General features: G+C 54.9%; 3 protein-coding genes across 3 annotated transcripts in view; all 3 read right to left on the bottom strand.

Annotated features, from left to right (window-relative positions):
* HOXB3 (homeobox B3) overlaps nucleotides 1–15,942 on the bottom strand; it is a 54,934-nt gene extending 38,992 nt beyond the window's left edge. Inside the window, exon 1 of the mRNA XM_061391489.1 lies at nucleotides 15,247–15,942. The gene's annotated coding sequence lies outside the window, so the exon portion shown is untranslated. The remainder of the gene's footprint in view (nucleotides 1–15,246) is intronic.
* On the bottom strand, nucleotides 2,240–6,634 carry HOXB5 (homeobox B5). The gene is made up of 2 exons (XM_061391492.1): nucleotides 4,126–6,634; nucleotides 2,240–3,464 (listed from the first exon to the last, which is right to left on the bottom strand). Exons 1-2 carry the CDS (start codon nucleotides 4,685–4,687, stop codon nucleotides 3,217–3,219), a joined length of 810 nt encoding a protein of 269 aa, XP_061247476.1. The 5' UTR covers nucleotides 4,688–6,634; the 3' UTR covers nucleotides 2,240–3,216.
* Nucleotides 6,724–14,131, bottom strand: HOXB6 (homeobox B6). The gene is made up of 2 exons (XM_061391502.1): nucleotides 8,647–14,131; nucleotides 6,724–7,614 (listed from the first exon to the last, which is right to left on the bottom strand). The coding sequence occupies exons 1-2, from the start codon at nucleotides 9,059–9,061 to the stop codon at nucleotides 7,355–7,357; spliced, it is 675 nt and encodes a 224-aa protein (XP_061247486.1). The 5' UTR covers nucleotides 9,062–14,131; the 3' UTR covers nucleotides 6,724–7,354.
* Nucleotides 15,943–16,987: the final 1,045 nt, after the last annotated feature.

The raw sequence follows: 16,987 nt of genomic DNA, 5'->3' as shown, positions 1-16,987 counted from the left end.
TGTCTTAAAAAATGGAGAGGTCGATTTGGTGAGGAAGAGGCCTCTAGCTTTCAGAAAGAGGGTGACTTATCCTTAGAAAATAACGGGCCCCCTGGGGGTCAAATAAGGCAATCCTTCTGGTTTGTGGTGCCACAAAACAAAGGGCCTCTAGGCTCTGGTAGGGAGAGAAGAAGAAAGGAGAGGAAAGAGAACACCTTTCCAATGTTCTCTCGCAGCTCCTGAGACCCTTTTACTCTCCCGACAGTTGGGAATCTGCGTTCTTCAGCAACTTTTATTTTTGGAGGGATCGCTAGGGATCTGCTTAAACACACAGATCCTCTAGACATAAAAAGAAGCTCTCCCCTTCTCCCCACTCCTGGCCAGGAATTAGGTTTTGGATTTGAGGGAAATGCCCTCCTCTGCTCCCCATTGGGACCTCAGGACCCTACATAGAGTCAAGTCAGCAGGTTGGCTTGGAACCAAAAGTCTGAAGTTGGGTGCAAAGGCAGGCAGGCGCGGCGCACCCCATTCCAGATAGCCCTGATGAAGGCATGGAGAACTCAGGTACCCCCTTTCATGGGTTCAAAGATCTAAAAGCCAGAGAGTGCGCCAGTGCAAGGCAGCCCACAGCAGCTGCTTAGCCTTCCCCAAGCTTTTTCTCAGCTCAGATGTATCCAGATAAAAGTGCCTAACGGCGCGCCCCCACACACCCCTGACAAATGAATGTCATAAAGTTTCTTTCCTAGGGGTGGGGAGGCGTCTGTTTGAAGATGGCCAGTAGTGGAGTGCCCCCCGCAACATGGGGCCCTCCTATCAGCAGTACACACCCCTCATTTTTGCCCCCTAAATTTCCAAGAGGACTGAAGGAACCCACACAAGCCTTTTGCCCACAAAAAGTCAGGCACTCCTGCAAATAAAACCAGGCACCCAACGACTGCGGAGGCCTTATCACATTGAACTAGATGCCCCACTTCAGACACCCAGCTGGTCAGAACTTGGTGCAAAACCAGGCTAAATTTCTCCCACTTATTACCCTATAGCCCTGCTGGAGGCACGGTTTCCTTCCCCTAGTTTCAAGCCCCACAGTTTCAAGGGGAAAAGCGAAAGCTGGAAGCAACTTACTGCGGGAGAGCTGGGCCTGGGCTGCCGCCACACCACCGCCTTCTGGGCCCGGAGAGCGCTCACCTACCTCTGCCCCCTTCCCCACCACAGCGAGCAGTTAAAGTGTCACTTAACATTCTGGAGAATGTGAAATATACCGCGCGGTGTCAACTCCCCAAAACCATAAAACTAACTTTATGGACCTCACGTGACTTTCTCGAGCCAGTGAGGGGTATCTGTCTGACTTCTCCGCGATTTTTACGATCTAACTTCAAGATAAAACCCCTATCCATTTGACATCTAAATGTCATAGCGACTTTTGGGATAGTTTGCTATGGACAAAGGGGGACAAAGTCAAGGGGGAAGGGGGAAAGAGGGCCCAATAGAGCCTCCAAGACCCTCGGCTGCCTCCTCACCAGCTCCCCCTCCCCTCCCCCAGCCCTGTAAGAAGTTGGGCCAAGCTGGAAGGGACGGACTGGGTAAGTGTCCAGACTTGACTCTTGTACTCAGGGTGGAGGCTGACTTGGATGGAAGAGGACTGGGCCCGGGCCCTGGGCCAGTTCGGCTGAAGGGGAAACCAAGGGCCTTCTAGGAGGGAACCCAGCTCCTAATCAAGAGGGCAGGTCAGTTGGGCCCCTGGAGAGAGGAAGCCCTTGATAAATGTAGAGAAGACTGAGGGTAAGAGGAAACCTTTGAAATTGAGCTGATTTTTTTTGGAGGGGGTGGGGGTTGCCTACTGGGTAACAGGGTTGAATTGGGATTTAGACTAGGGGGCCAGGGGGCTGGGCAGGCCTGTATCTCTTCCAAGACCAGGAGCCTCCTGCTTAGGGCTTAGGCCCAAATTACTTTTCCTGAAGAGGTTTCCAGAGACTTTTCTGGCCAGCTGGTGGAAGACCAGGGTGGAGTCCAGCTCAGCCTTTCCCTTGTCCCTTGCTTCAGCTTCAGGTGGGATTTCTGGGCCTCTCAGTCCCCCAGGCATGAAAGCCTGTCCCCTGGCCCAAGTACCGCTGGACTAAGCAGAGACTTAGGAGGCTGAGAGGGGCTGCTGGGGAGCATCCTACTCTCCCTTCCCCACACCCCAGATCTATCAAGAATGGTCTAGGGTGTGCCTGGTGATGGGAGAAGCAGGTCCCCAGAGAAAAGACAAGTGGAAGGGCAGTGGAGGAGGGGAGACATTTATTTGACTTCAAGGAAAGCTACAAACAAATACCAAAAGCGAATCACTGAGACAGGCCCGGCAAAGACAGATTTCACACGTAGCACAGCATCCACTCGCTCACTACAAATGGTCTTGGAATCGAAATGGGTAGGGAAGAGGGGATAGGTCTGACCCAGACTATCCCCATATTTACAAGCTTTGGGCCCTCTATACCAGACCCATGGATTCACAGAGAAATACACAAGACATTTTACACTGAGGATTATTTTTGTTTTCTGAGGCTCCCAGACCAGGCCTTGTGGGGCCTACCCAGGCGGCAGGAACTTAAATCTCACTATGTACCTTTCCTCTTTTCAACATCACCCCTTTGGTCCCCCTTAGCTCCCTCCCACCTCAGGACCAAGCCTTAGGAAACTTGGGCCTGGGAGTGGGGAGAGAGGAGGAAGAGGAAGGAGGAAAGAGACACAGTCATGGACTCCCGGTCTCCGAGGCCAGCTCAGCTGGGCCCCGCGCTGCGGCACTATCCCACCTCAACTGCTGCCCCTTTTAGAGAAGTTTCCAGCTGAAACTCAAAATACAGCGATCATCCTTTTATAAATAAGTTATAACACAGATGGGGAGGGGAAAGTTCACATTAAACATGCGAGTTTCTTTTTTTCCTGGGGGAAGGAGTGCAACCACAGACACGAACATTCAGAAACACTGGCGGATTGGGGGTGAACGCAGGGGAGTGGGGAGCATGGAGGGAAAATAATAATTATCATTATTATTACAATAATAACAAGATTAACCAGTCCAGGAGAGAGGGAGCCACAGGAAGACCTAAGACCAAACGAAAAATCGTAACACAAGGCCCGGGCTGAGGCAGGCTCGTGGGAACCGGTTCCCAGCGGGCGGCGGCAGCGCGAGGAGGCTTGGAGGGGCCAGGGCTGGGGGCGGCATGAACTCTTGGGCCGCCCGGGCTCCTCCCGGCGGGCTCAGGGCTGGAAGGCGCTGCCGGCTGTAGCCAGGCTCATACTTTTCAGTTTGTTGTCTTTCTTCCACTTCATGCGCCGGTTCTGGAACCAGATCTTGATCTGGCGCTCGGACAGGCAGAGCGCGTGGGCGATCTCGATGCGCCGCCGCCGCGTCAGGTAGCGGTTGAAGTGGAACTCCTTTTCCAGCTCCAGGGTCTGGTAGCGGGTGTACGCGGTTCGGGCCCTTTTCCCGTCCGGCCCGGTCATGTCTGGAGCAGACAGAGCAGAGCGGCGAGGCCGCGTTATTCTGGTTAAGGGAGGGGGCACTGGGTGGGAGGGGGGCGTGGAGCAGGACCCAGGCGTCCCCGGCACCCAGCTCACCGCAGCTCCGATCCTCCCCACTCCAGATGCCCGCATCCGAGCCTGTTTCCTGATGCCCCCTTCTCCTACAGCCCCCACTTCTGCCCGCAGCGAATGCGCCCGGCTTTGTCTCTTGCTCCCTCCCTGTGCCTCACCCTTCGCTGGGCTCAGGCGGCCGCTCACCCCGGGAGGGAGGAGAACGGTTGCACTTTTGCCCTGGAAAGCTCGTTTTACTGCTCGCCCCTCCTCTGCTAAAAGCAGTCTCAAAATTTCGGGGGCAAGCAGGACCCTTCCCCATGTTACATAAACCCCATCCTTCATCCTAAAGCTAGTACAGCTGGGCAAATAAAACCTAAGGCGAATCTGTGAACAAATTATTAAAAATACTCCTCTTCAACCCCCCAGCTAAGCCCTCTTTTGGCTCTGTCCCTCCGAGCTTTTTCTCCCCCTCCGAAAAAGAGAAATCTATATTTGAGGAAAAGCCAAGCTCTCCTCGCCGACTCCCCCCACCCCCAAACGTGGAGAAGGAAAAGCCGAGAAGACAAAAAGGGGAGCGAGAGCGAGAATTACCATGGCTGATGTGAAGCTTCCTCATCCAGGGGAATATCTGCGGAGTCTGCCCCTCGGGCGCGGCTGTGGAGGTGGCCATGGGCTCTGGCTGCGCCCGAGCTAGGCTTGGGCTGCTTAGCTGGCTCGCCGCTTCCTCAGGCTCCGAGGACGCGCTGGCCTCGTCTATTTCGGTGAAATTGGCGCTGGAGCTGGCCGGGGTCGCCTGGTCGGAGGGGGACGAAGCAGAGGGCTTGGCGCCGTGGCTGTCGCCGTTGGTGCAGGGCAAGGACTCGGGCGAGGACAGGGAGCAGCTCGACGCCGCTTGCCTGAAGCGGGGCTCCTGGGCGGGCGCAGGGAAGGCGCGCGAGCTCTCGCCCACCGCCCCAAAGTGGCTGGAGGAGGCCGAGGAGCGGTTGACGCTGAGGTCCATCCCATTGTAATTGTAGCCGTAAGAGCCGGTGTGCATGGCAGCGGGATCCCTGTAAGAGCCGCTCAGAGAGCTGCCACTGCCATAATTTAGCAACTGATAGTCCGGGCCATTTGGATAACGCCCCGAGAAGGAGTTTACAAAGTACGAGCTCATTTGGGTGATTTTGGAGGGCTTGATTTGTGGATCGTGGTCGTTATAACCCTGTGCTTCACGATTTATGATGTATTAATGAATTATAGCGATGCACTGTACTTCGTTTTGCTATGTATGCGGCCAAATATGGGGGGGGGGGTTGGAAGGGGGATGGGGGGGCGTTAGGGAATCACGTGCTTTTGTTGACCAGTCGTAAATTCTCGCTGATGACCTCAAGAGGTAATTCATGCTCTATGGTTACAAATAATGACGATCCGAGAATCGTTAGGGCCGATTCAATGCGAGCCTCCGAGAGAGGGGGAAAAAGGAGAAGGGGGAGAAACAGGGAGAAGGTTGGTGGCGGCCTCTGAGCAGAGCGCGCCACCTCCCGGCGAACGGCGGGAGCGCGGGCCGCTGACTGGCATGGCGGCGATGACTGCCTCCCTGCTGGCTCCGTGCAACCGCCGGGCTAGAAAAAAACCCGGCCTAGGCTCACCCGAAGGGTTGAGTCTTTTAGAAGAGAAACCCGATTAAGCCTTTACCCACTTTCTCGTAAGTGGAGTTTGTCTATCGTTCGGTACTTCTCTCTGTCGTCGTCGTTATTATTATTATTATTTTAACTGAAGGTGACCAAAGCTTGATTTGCTCTTCCTTTACTCGGGCCTTGCAAGTCTCCGAGTTGGGGGCAGAAATGGGGGAGAGGTTGGAAGATGTGTGTGAAAAACAATTATTGCAAAGGGTTTCCCTTGTGAGCCCGGCCTGGTCTGCTTCCTGACCCGGCTGCAGTGGTCCATCCACAGCATCCAGGCCAAGCCCGTGGGGCAAAGCCAAGGGTTCGAAGGAGAAACTTTCGCTTCTCCGGGTCCCCTGAGAACTTTGAAATACTCTTCCTCATCCTTAGCCCAGGACGGAAGGATGGCAGAACAGGATAGGGACCCCAAAAGAAGAGCCCAGCTGGGGCCAAGTGGCTTAGATGGGAGAAAAACGGTAGAGGCCACCGCATCAGGGACTCGGGTTTGGCTATAAATGTGGTCCTGAGATTCTGGGATCAAGGAAGAATCCTTCCGCTTTCTCACCAACTGCCTGCTATTGCCTTGGGAATCCCTACTTGAGACCCCTTGCTGGCATCTGGGTAGTTTCAGAATTTGCCGGGCGGCTCACGCCTTCCCGGGAAAGGAGTTCGGAGGACCAGCAGCGCCTTGCTGAGCGCGCTTGGCGGCCAGAGACCGCCACAGCTGGGCCCCCTCTGCCGGACGGCTATTTTCTTTAAAAATAAAAAAAGGGAAAGAGAGGGAGGAGGAAGAAAGGAAAACAGTCTCCTCATCTTGTCGCCTGGGTGAGGGTGGGGGTGGGGGGTGGGATGGGGTGGGGACAGAATGGGTCCGTTATAGTTGATGGGATGTGACCAAACTGCCCCATCACCTGGCTTCCTGCCCTCAGGTCTCCAAAGAGCAGGGGAAAGTCTTGCCCTTCGCCCAGGCGCCTGCCGGCGGCTTCACATCCCCCTACTTGTCGCTAAGCCGCTACTTGAGGCAGGAAGGGACGCCTGGAGACTGCAGCTGTGGGCAGGGAGACAGACACCCGGTGGCCCCAATTTAGGCCAGGAGCCGAGGGCCAAGGCCGGCGGAAATCAGGCCATGTGGGCAGGCCAAAGATCATCGGCCTCAGGGATCCTGCGGACATAACCCAGCGCTGAGGCACAGAGACCCGCCTAGCTCAGTCTCTGCAGGAGCTCCCGGCTAGGGGGCCTCGGTGGCGTTCCCTCCTGCCACGGACAAACGAAGAAAAGCTAGAGAATAAAAGGGGAACGACTCTTCTCCGTCCCCCAGTTCTGCACGAGAAGAGGCTGTTGTGAGCCTCAGCACCGGCGAGGCGCGGCGTTGGAGCCTGGGCCGGACCGCTGCAGCCTTTATCTCAACTGTAACTTCCGAGTCGCCTCTGGCCCTCTGGGGCCGACCAGAGCTCCGGCCTTCGCTGCAGAGTTTCCGGCACCGGGACGCAGGGGTGGCGGTGGGGGTGGGGGAGTGGCAGGGGAGGAGCAGAGGTGACTGAGCAGCGAGGTTTTACGTCTTTATTATTATTATCATTATTAATAATATTAATATTATTACCGAAGTATTTCACGTCCAGAGCTAAGACACGACTACAAACACAACACATAGAAAATTAATAAAATAGAACTTTGTTTTCTTCTGAGGCTCCTCTTCTTACTTCTAGGTAGTATGTGCTCCTTCCAGTGGCTTTGGGGAGGGGCTGGGAGAGAGGTCTGGGGTCAGGGAGTCTTCGAGGCCCCCGCTGAGGGGACTGCGAATCTACCACTGAACCGTGCACGGGCGACATGGACGAAATGAGACGCGACACGGACAAGAGCATTTTGCTCTGCTTCCAGGAAACATCAAGTGAGTCCGGTCCTCAGTTCTCACGCGGGAGCCTGTTCGGGCGGAGGCGGTTGTGCGGGCATGGAGGCGGCGCTGGGGTGCCGGCTGGGCTCAGGCAGCACGGCCTCCCAGCGCCCAGGGAGCGCTCTGCGGGCGGGGGCGTCCAGGAGAGCGCGGGGCCCCGCCTGTCGCGCTCTGGAGAGCAGGTCCCCAGGCTCCCCCGCCCGCAGAGCCTTTCCCGGAGCTCTTCGCTGCCCTCCGTTCCCCGCAGGCCTCTCCCTTCGCGTCCCCCCGCCCCCTGCCAGCGCCTTCATTCGGCCGGTTTTTCTTCTTCCTCCTCGGCACTGAGCTGAGACGCGCTGAGCAGTTTGCTCTCCTTTTTCCACTTCATGCGCCGGTTCTGGAACCAGATCTTGATCTGCCGTTCCGTCAGGCACAGGGCGTGCGCGATCTCAATGCGCCGCCGCCGCGTCAAGTAGCGATTGTAGTGAAACTCCTTCTCCAGCTCCAGCGTCTGGTAGCGCGTGTAGGTCTGGCGGCCGCGGCGGCCGCTGGGCCCAAAGGATGAACCTGTTACGCAGAGAGGAGATGTTGAGGCCTGGGGTTACCAAGGCCAGAACCCCCCCTCCCCCATTCGACCCTCAAATGGGGACTCTAGCCTGTCCCGGGATGCCCTCCACTCTCCCTGGTTCCTTGCCCACCCCCTCCTTTCCTCACTCCTCCAGCGCCCCCTCCAGATTCCCTCCGGGTCTCCTAGGCTTTTGCCTTCTGTCTAGATTCTTGGTGGGGGGATGGGAGGAGCAGTTTTAAATCCCACCTGAGCCTAGGGGGAGGGGCTGGAGAAGCACTGGCCAGGTGTGTCTCTTCCTAGACGCATCTTTTTTTTCCATCTGGCTCCCCCACCACCCCGTGATAGATTCCGGCCCTTAATCTGTAATGACGTGGATCGATCCGTAGTCAGCATTAAGGGCTCCTCACTTTCGTGTCCCGTTAATGGACATCAATTTGGGATTTAAGACCGACAAATAATCCAACCTGAGACCCCGGCGCCTGCTTCTCCCTCTCTCCGACTCCGCCCGCTCCCTCTTTCTTCCCCTTATTCTCCCCCCCTCCTCTGACTACCACCCCTTTCCGGGTGCCTCCTCTTTCCCCAGCCCCCGACCCCCAGGGAAAACCAGTCCGGGACAGACTCAACTCTCCCTCGCCAGCGTCACGCCGCCCCCCTTCCCATGACGTACTCCGTTTTTAATGAACAGTCTTGGGGTGGGGGACCGGGCCAGAGCTGGGGGCGCCAGGGAGAGCCCAACCAGTGGCTGCGCGGACTCTGCCTGCCTCCCTGACCCGGATCTCGGTTGCGGCCTGGCCCTCGCAGAGAACCCACTCGCTCCCCCTGGCTCGGAGTGCATCTGGGACTTTGCAAACTTTGCAACTCTTGAGGGCGTGAGGGCAGCGCGGGAGATCGAGGCAGGCACCCAATCTTCCCTAAGCTCCAACCCGAGATGCTTTCTCCGTGGAAAAATTGGGGCTCTCTAGTTCTGACGCTGGTGGGGGGGGGGGGGGGAGCCCGCGGGGGTCGCGGCGGTCGCAGCAAGTCTCACTCACTGTTGCATGAATTCATCCGCTGCATCCAGGGGTAGACCGGGGTGGAGCACTTTTGCTCCTCGGCCTCGCCGAACACGCTCTTGTCCTGCGCACAGTCGGACTTCCGCGGCTCCGGGTGGAACGGGGGCGGCTCGTCGGCGCCCGAGAGCGCGCAGGCCGACTCCTTCTCGCGGTAGAAGGCCGGCGCCGGCCCGTAGTCGCAGGGCGCCGCCCGGCCGTAGCCGCCGCCGGCCGGCGGGTAATAGGAGGAAGCGGCAAAGCCCTTGTCTTGGCCGGGCCCAGGCCCGTAGGGCGCGGGGTAGTGCCTCAGAGGGTCCGCATACCCCGACGAGTAGAGAGGGAGCTGGCCCAGGAAGGACTCCTGCCCGCTGGCCAGAGTGACGGGGAAGGTGGAGTTCACGAAATAGGAACTCATTGGGAGGGGAGGCGCGCGCGGCCGCTGCTGCTCCGCCGGGTTTATGATTTGTTGTGTTTTATAGTCCGAGCGCCGCGCCTATTAGTAGTATATCTGAGATTGGGTTTTAGCTGAGGGGGGATGGCGAGGTGCCAGTGAGGGCCAGAAGGAAATACAACCATCTGATCCAACACTGACCAATGGCAGAGGCAGGAATTGTCAAATAGCACCCAGGAGGAGCGCAGCCCGCGCGAGGGACCCGCGCACAAACCTATCAACCTTTTTTCCTCCTTCTCCTTCTGCTTTCTCTCTCTCTCTCCCCAACAGCACAACGCGTCCCGTTCCACCTACGTAGGATCTGCGAAAGAGGCGTCTGTGCCTTTGAGGGAGGAGGGAGCACTTGGATTGAGACCACCCCATCCTCCAGTGATTAAATAAATATATCCCTCCCCTCCCCACGCAGAATAGGAAAAAGTTAATTGTGTTTTTAGAAAAGTTAACCCCTGACTTGCTTGAGCCCCATTCCCTCAAGGGAAGGTGGATAAATATCTCGGAATCTGGAATCTCAGTCTCCCTAGAAGAGAACTAAAGGAGAAGGCTGGTTTCTCGGGTTTTGTGTTGGTAGGAGGGGAGAAGAGTTCTCCGCTGATTAGCATCGCTTTCAGAAATCGAGAAGCAAAACAAGAAGAAACCATCTCCTTCCCAGGTTTTGAAAACCGTTTTTCCTGTTTCTCAGACCTACTCCATCTCCTCCAAGCCTGGGCTTATTATTCCTGCCTCTTTACAGCTCTTGTAGTCTGAGAGGCAGGCCAGAGGACCCAGAAGACTGGGAATTGGGAGGAGGGTCTGAGCCTAAAAGCTTCTCCCTTTTGCTGTGCGGTTAGGCTAGGAGCTTCTTGGAAGGCTACCGCTGCCGCTGCCCAAGATATCTTGCCTGGTTCTAGTATGTACTGCTTGCTCTTGGCACAGGAAGGGGCACTGGGAAGAAGGGGATAGGGAGAGGAGGGGTGAGAGGATTGTCTGATCCCTGTCCTGCCTGAAACCCTCCCTCCACCCCACTTCCTACCCCAAAAGACGTTAGAATATCCTGGGCTACAAATTCTTAGGTATCAAAGGTGCCTCAGTAAGTACAGGAAAGAAAATTTTTCCTCCTCCAGTTCCAGGTCTGCAGACCCTCCTGATTTTGGAGACAATGAGAAACCACTGGGAAGAGAGGAGCCATCGCTCCTTTTCCAGGTCTCTCCAGAAGCTGACAGTTCTTTTTTAATTAATTCTTTCTCAAGACAGTTTTTGTTTCATTTTATAAAGGGGAGGGTTGGGTCCTCCTGGGGCCGCAGCAGGCAGCTTACCACTATCATTCCGTATCCCCTCTCCAGATGCTCACTACCCTTCTGTCTCTCAGCATCTCTACAATCCCTCCCACCTCTCATATATGTATCACCAGCCTGCTGCCTACAAGCTTTGGTGTGAAAGAGTGTGTACATCTCTGACTCTTATTTTAGGAAAATGAGCATTGGAACCAGCCTGGAAGACTGAACCACAGTGTATTTTCAACATTCTAATGCGCATAAAGGATGACAAGCTTTGGACCTGGGGCCAGGAATGGGCCAGAATGTGAGACAAAACCTGATGATGAAGGGACCAGGCTGACCCTTCTCTGACTTGTTCTCTGGACTCCTTTTTGTAGGCCAAATCTGCCCACTGAAGATGGCACAAGACATTAGGAAAAGTGGTAAAGGATTGAGGTTAGTGACCAGGGATGGAACTGGGTTGTTGCAAAGCGGCCCACAAGGCTCCCTAAACTTAGGACAGCTTCTCTGCTGTGCCTTTATGGTTAAGTGGCTATTCCTGGTTGTCCCATCAACCACTTCCTAGCCCCTCTTTGGAGGTGGGGGTTGTCAGATTTTAAAAGATAAACTCTAGCCTCCTAATGATGCAGTCATAAGTGCTCAAATCCAGCTGTGATTAGGCCCACTCCTGGAAAGGAATGGAGAACATTTGGGCTGGAGGAGCAAGGTGGAGAGAGTGCCTTGTGTACCTCCCTCCTCCTTGCTACTGAGGCTGGGCCTTGGGCCTCAGCCCTCCCTTCCTCCTTTCTGGTCACAGTGTCCTCAAACTAGGACTGTTTGGTATGGCCTTTCCCATGAAGCCTAGATAACATAAGATTCAGTAAGAGATGAAGACTTCCCCTATGATAGAAGCACGAAAACAATCGCCTTATCCTTAGAGTCATAGCCCCAAATTAACCTCACCTCTGCAGGTTGCCTGTCGTGAGATGGAGCCGCAAAGGCAGGGCCTGGGCGCCTGGAGTCGGGCATGAAAGGAAATAGCGCCTCATCGCTCTTATCTAAGCCCAGAGGTATTTATGAGCGTTTATTCGTCTGATCCGTTTGTTTGGGAGAAAGAGCAGGCAGGCAGGGCTGGGCCAGAGGCTGCCTGACTTCTGGAGTCAGATCTCTATGAATCTGTCTGTGGTTGCATCCACCGTCGTCGGTCTGTCTCCAAGAGGGAACATATAAATACACAGTGGGCACAGCCATCTGCTGGTCTGGGATGTCTCTCCCTGCTCAAGGAGGAGGTGTGTGTACGGAGAGGTGGATGTAAATGTGTTTTAAGTCTTGCGTACACAACAGAAGGATTGTATAGAAATCCCATTGGCAGGACTTATAATTGTAATTTCCTGAGCTGTGAATCTGTGGTCCTGTGGACATACACACATTCCAGCTCCCCGGTAAATGTCGAAGTTGTGTTCAGCTCCAGAGTAGAATTCTCCTGCACTGGTAATCTCAGGGAGGGTATGTGCCAGTAGGTGTTTGGAGGGGATGGGTATTAAGACATTGTCCAGGCTTCCCACTTCCTCTTAGCTGCAAAGCTCCCTCCCACTCCCAGCTCTTAAGAGTTGTGGGCAACTTCCCCCACCCCAATCTCAACTCTGATTGGGGTGGGGTGAATTCAAACATCTCAACCCAATTCTTCCTCTAGATTCCACGATTCTCTGGGCTTGGGGAACATATATGTTCCCAGAGGAGCCGTGTGGCCTCTCCCAATCTTTGAGAGCAGTTTACAGGGAACACTGCCTTAAAATTGGCTCCTCCAAAGCAAGGTACAAAGACATTTCCATTATGCAAATGAATGGCATCTTCTCTGTTGGAGAGGGGAGCAGTGGCCCTCAGCTCCCTCTCCCCAGGCCCATGGGCACCCTAAGAGCCCTTAAAGGTTTCAACCCTCTGTACAGCTGCCTTCCCCTCTCCATCTGTCCTTCCGATTGTCCGCAAGAAAAACCTCCGAGGGGCCCAAGACTTTCAGGGAGCACTCCCTTGGGGGCTCCTGCACTGGGCCGGGCCTTCCAGCCGCCAGAAAGTCACTCTCTGCTGAAAAGCTGAAAGGGCTGCTCCTGCGAGGCAGACTCGCAAGGCGCCAGAGCCTCGGGCCGCAGAGACCCCGCGTTTGCCCCTAGTACCGCTGGGCCCCTCCACTTCGGCAGCTCCTCCAGCTCCAGACCCCGTAACACCTAGGCCTGACTGGCACCAGAGGCAATTTCCTGGAGCCCCCCGCCCAGGAACTGGGGCCACAGCACCTTGAAAGGAGCGGCCAGAGCTTCCTCCTGCGGCTTGAAAGCCCGAGCTAATCAGTAACCCGTGAGACGGGCCAATATTCAAACTCGGCGGCAGCGGCGCGTACCCTCGCCCTCGCCACCCCCTCCTGGGAAAGCAGTCGGCTTCAGCGGGTGTGAGGAGTCGGGCAGGAACGGAAATTACAATGGTTTGCTTCCTTAATGATTGATCCCCTCTCCCCGCTTTTTCCCAAAGCATGTTTGTGTCGATTTCGCTTGAAATGATTGGGAATGGGGAAGGGGACACACACTCGCTCACTTGCAGACACCAACAATTTCCAGAAAGCTCGGTTCAGTTCTTTCACCATACACTCAACCGGCCAAGGAACTGGCAAGACCCACCAGTCAACCCGGAGAACACAGACTCGGTTTGTCTTTTGACAACCGAGTGGAACTGCCCGGGCCGGCGCCTCCCTTGCAGGACCCCTCCCTTGGCCGAAAAGAAAACCAAATAAACCTTGAACAGCCTTGGCCTCGGATGGATCTCCCTAGCGGCCCTGGTGATCCCCTCTTGAGTTTGTCGGGGACGTCGGGGAGAGGGCTCTCGACTCTGATCCCCCAACCCTTTGATTCAGGGCCCCATTCCCGCCAGATGCAGTATTAGTCCTTTTAAAATATGCCCTAGAAAAAAGCCGCTTCCCCCAGCCAGCCGCCAGGTTTGGAGCTGGGATGGGCCTGACAGAGAGAGGGATCCTCGTTTTCCAATCCACATGTGGGCGAGCTGGAACCAAGATCCAGCGGAAGGTGATAATCTGGCCCGAAAGTCCCCGGAATCCCGCCGAACCTGAGCGGCTGGGGGCTCCGGGCGTGGGGCCGGGTTCAGGCAGCGTCGCCGAGCTTGCGGCGCCGAAGCCGCATGTCTCCAAACCGACGGTAGATGGCAGCAAACCGCATAATTTGGGTCAGAGCGAAGTGTCTAAGGGATGATTTATACCCCGGCAAGACTACAGGAGAAAAAAACCTTTAGTCTGGGTAGGTTTGGGGAATTTTTCCTTTGAGAATAGGCTCCGAGTGCCGCGGGTGCTGGCCGAGAACTTCTCTGACTTCGCAGCCGAGGGGTCCCTTCAGGCACCCATAACTGGGCCTGCTTCCAGGGCATCTACCTGTGCCACCAGGGGCCCCCTCCCGCGCCACAAGTGGCTCTCTCTCTTCTCAGCTCAGTATTGAGAAGGCCAATATTCCCCTATGCGCATCCAGACCCTGCAATCCCTGGGCCACCAGAGACCCGAGATTGAAATCTCTGCATCTGGTCCTTAAAAAGAGGAAAGCAATCACCCATTTCTGCAAACCAAACTAAATCACAGTCTCTCCTGCTCTACGAGCCCTAAGTCCCTTATCTCTCAGCTGGCAGCTTCCCCAGAACCCCTCTCTATTTTTAAGTCTTCACCTAGCGACTGGCGCCTTCTTCAACCCCACCAGCTACTTTAGGAATCTAGGCTTCCCGCCCCACGGTTTTTCTCCCGGCTCCCCCCACCCCCTACCCCCTACCCCCTACCCCAGGCCTGGCTCAGGAATGGAATCAGGCGCCGGAGGGACAAGGCTAGCTGTCTGAGCTCAGTGCCAGGCAGCTTTCTAGTCCAGACACTATCAAATCCCCTAATGGGAATTTCTTTTAATTTTCTTCTCTTTATTTTTCTTTTTTGTTTCCATACCTAAAACAACAACGTTTTAAACAGCTTCTTCACAATCACCACATTTGGATCCAGGAAAGTTTGAAACGTTTCCACATCAGACACACATGGCAATTTTCTCCTCCACAGAAATCCACACATCCCGTACCAATACAGAACCAGTATTACACAGAAACCAACACGCTGTAACCTACCGCGTTAAAAAACACAAAATTGTCTCCTTGCAGAGCGAGCCTCCCTCCTACGGGAGTGGCCAAAGAACTGAGCATTTTCAGGCAGGCTTCTTGGGAGGAGGGGGTTTCCCTCAATTTGGGTGCCTCCACCCACAGCCCTTTAATTTCAGAAATGTTTCCGAAGGGAGATAATGAGTATTTCTCCGTGAATTGTTCTTTCTGTATCTCTCTAGCCGCCTGCTCACCCTCGCTGGCCTCAACGGAGATTCCAGGCCCTCCAGAGACCAGGACGTCTCTCAGCGCCACCGCCCCTCGTGCCAACGGTGCCGGAAAGCCACGGAGACCCGTACCCGCACCGGGCAAGAGAACTGCGCCGGGGCAATTGGGGGAGGCCGGAACAAGGGAGAGATGGTGGGAGGGGGAGGGGGCGCAAACCCACAGAGGCCGTAGCAACCGGCTTTATGCCGGCACCCCAAGTCCAGACACCCCCTATCTTTTCTTTCGCAGCCCTCTAGCTTAAACGTCTTCTCCCAGCTTAAAAAGGCCACTTAGAGCTCGCCTCCCGTGGCCCCTTTCGGTTCCTCCGACCGTCTTCCCTGCCTTGCTTCTCCTCCAGGAAGCAACCACCCCTCTCTCAGCCACCGAATTTCCTAGGAAGCCTCTCCCTGCAGCGCCCAGAGGTGGGGTTCAGCCCTGTCTTGGAAGAGGGGGGAGAGAGACAAACCCAAGCCCCACCCCCTACAAAACCGATGCAAAAGAATAAGAAGAAAATTGTAGAATCTCCCTTACCTTTGCAGACCTTGGGGTTTCTTTCCTCCGATTGAAAGGGGTGGGAGAAAGGGGGGCGGGGAAGAGCGTTCGGTTTCTTCTTCATCTTCCAGATAATATTGTCCCAACCTGAGAGCCGTTGCTTCCCCTTCTCTGACTTGGGAGAGAGGGTGTTTCGCTTTTCTGATATTTGCATAGAAAATGGAGTAAGTTCTGGCTTTGAAAAATGGTATCAGGCTGCAGTCCTGGGCAGATTGTCCATTTACTCTCCATGATGACTAAAATCCCAGATCAGCAAGCAAATTAACTTAGAAATTAAAATTATTTTTGGTTCTCTCTTTTGTGTAATTCCCACCCCTCCTTCTCTCTCTCTCTCCCCCGCTCTCTCTTCTTTTCTCTCCCCCTCGGTTTTCCTCTCTCTCTTTTGCTTTATCGAGCTGATACTGAAGTATAAAAATATCAAGAGGCTGGAGCCCTGAAGGACGACAGTGCTCCGACCTAGGTGTGGTGTCCAAAAGAATGCTGCATTATAACCACCAGGGAAATGATAAAAAGTTCATGTTCACGATCGCCTGGCCACATGACCGGCGCTGGCCAATCGCTGGATTCAACCACTCATAAACTTCTATCACAAAGTTGTAAATTTTCATAAAACAACAAGGAATTTATTGCATTTCTTCATGGCTGCTCCACCAGCAACCCTTTTCTCAGTCGCCATCTTCTTTTCTTCTCCTTCTCGATTTTTGGGGAAACCCCAATCTGAGAAGGTGTGAGTTTTGGGGTGTGGGGAATCAGACAGAGGAGGCACAAGCATCCATCTGGGAAGGGGGTTCTTTTTGGAACCTCCCTATTCTCACTGGAGCTCTGTCCTTCTTTTCTAGTAAAAATTCACCCCAAAACCTCCACACAGGGTCTTTTCTAAGGCAATTTGGGGGTGAGTTGGGAGCAACAGCCAATGCCCAGAGCTGCCACTAGCCTCGGGGCAAAATGAAAGCGTCAAAGCCCCCTTTCCCCCTCTGAATGCCCCCCTCACTCCCAGCCCTATAGATGGCAGGACCCCACCTGTGAGGGCTTGTAGCACTGCGGGTGTGGGGGCCGTAGATTCCCCTAGGGCCTAGCTTTTGTCCCAAGTAAGGTGGCCCTAATGGAGGCCAAGGCAGACACTCTAGCCACCGAATGATTGCCTCTGCATCCCAGGAATTGGAGGAGAGCAAAGCCGGACCCAGACACTTGGCTCTCTCGTCCAAATGTGCACTTGCCCAGGTTCCCAAGGACAACTCCCCATGCTCTCTGCGGGGGAAGGGGGTGGTCTGCGGTCCTTAATGTGGGTACCGCAGGCTTAGGAGCCTTTTACTTACAAATTTAGAGTAAACAGATTCTCCTAAACCTTGCTTCCTTCCAATCCTCTTACCCTTTCAGTGCCCGACGCCTGTTTTTTAAATTTAAATAAGCCAGGATTTATAATCGAATAAATACTAAAAATCAGCTCCGAAGGTCTAGACGGCATCCTCCGGTATTTCTCAATCAAGGGGATGTTTTGGAGCCAAACAACCCAAATTCACCCCGGGTTTTCCCAGGTCCTCTGATATACGCCGGTATTTTGAATTGAGCTACCAGCGCCCAAATTCAGGAAAGCAAATAACCTCCCTCGCAAATTGTTCTTCTTTTTCTCTTTCTCTGTACCCCGGAGATTTCCAGGTTGCCGGCAGCGCGGACAGCGGGCAGAAAAGCGCGGAGGCAGCCGGCGGAGCCCGGGAGGCCC

The sequence above is a fragment of the Bos javanicus genome, chromosome 19, assembly GCF_032452875.1.
Source record: "Bos javanicus breed banteng chromosome 19, ARS-OSU_banteng_1.0, whole genome shotgun sequence".
Lineage (NCBI taxonomy): Eukaryota > Metazoa > Chordata > Mammalia > Artiodactyla > Bovidae > Bos > Bos javanicus.
This window is presented reverse-complemented; position numbering and strand designations above follow the sequence as displayed.

Excerpts from the sequence above, each read along its gene's own strand:
- HOXB5 (XM_061391492.1), bottom strand. The coding sequence starts at position 4,687 with ATGAGCTCGTACTTTGTAAACTCCTTCTCGGGGCGTTATCCAAATGGC. Across the intron at positions 3,465-4,125 it reads GAAGCTTCACATCAGCCATG|ACATGACCGGGCCGGACGGG; the intron begins GTAATTCTCGCT and ends TGTCTGCTCCAG.
- HOXB6 (XM_061391502.1), bottom strand. The coding sequence starts at position 9,061 with ATGAGTTCCTATTTCGTGAACTCCACCTTCCCCGTCACTCTGGCCAGC. Across the intron at positions 7,615-8,646 it reads GCGGATGAATTCATGCAACA|GTTCATCCTTTGGGCCCAGC; the intron begins GTGAGTGAGACT and ends TCTGCGTAACAG.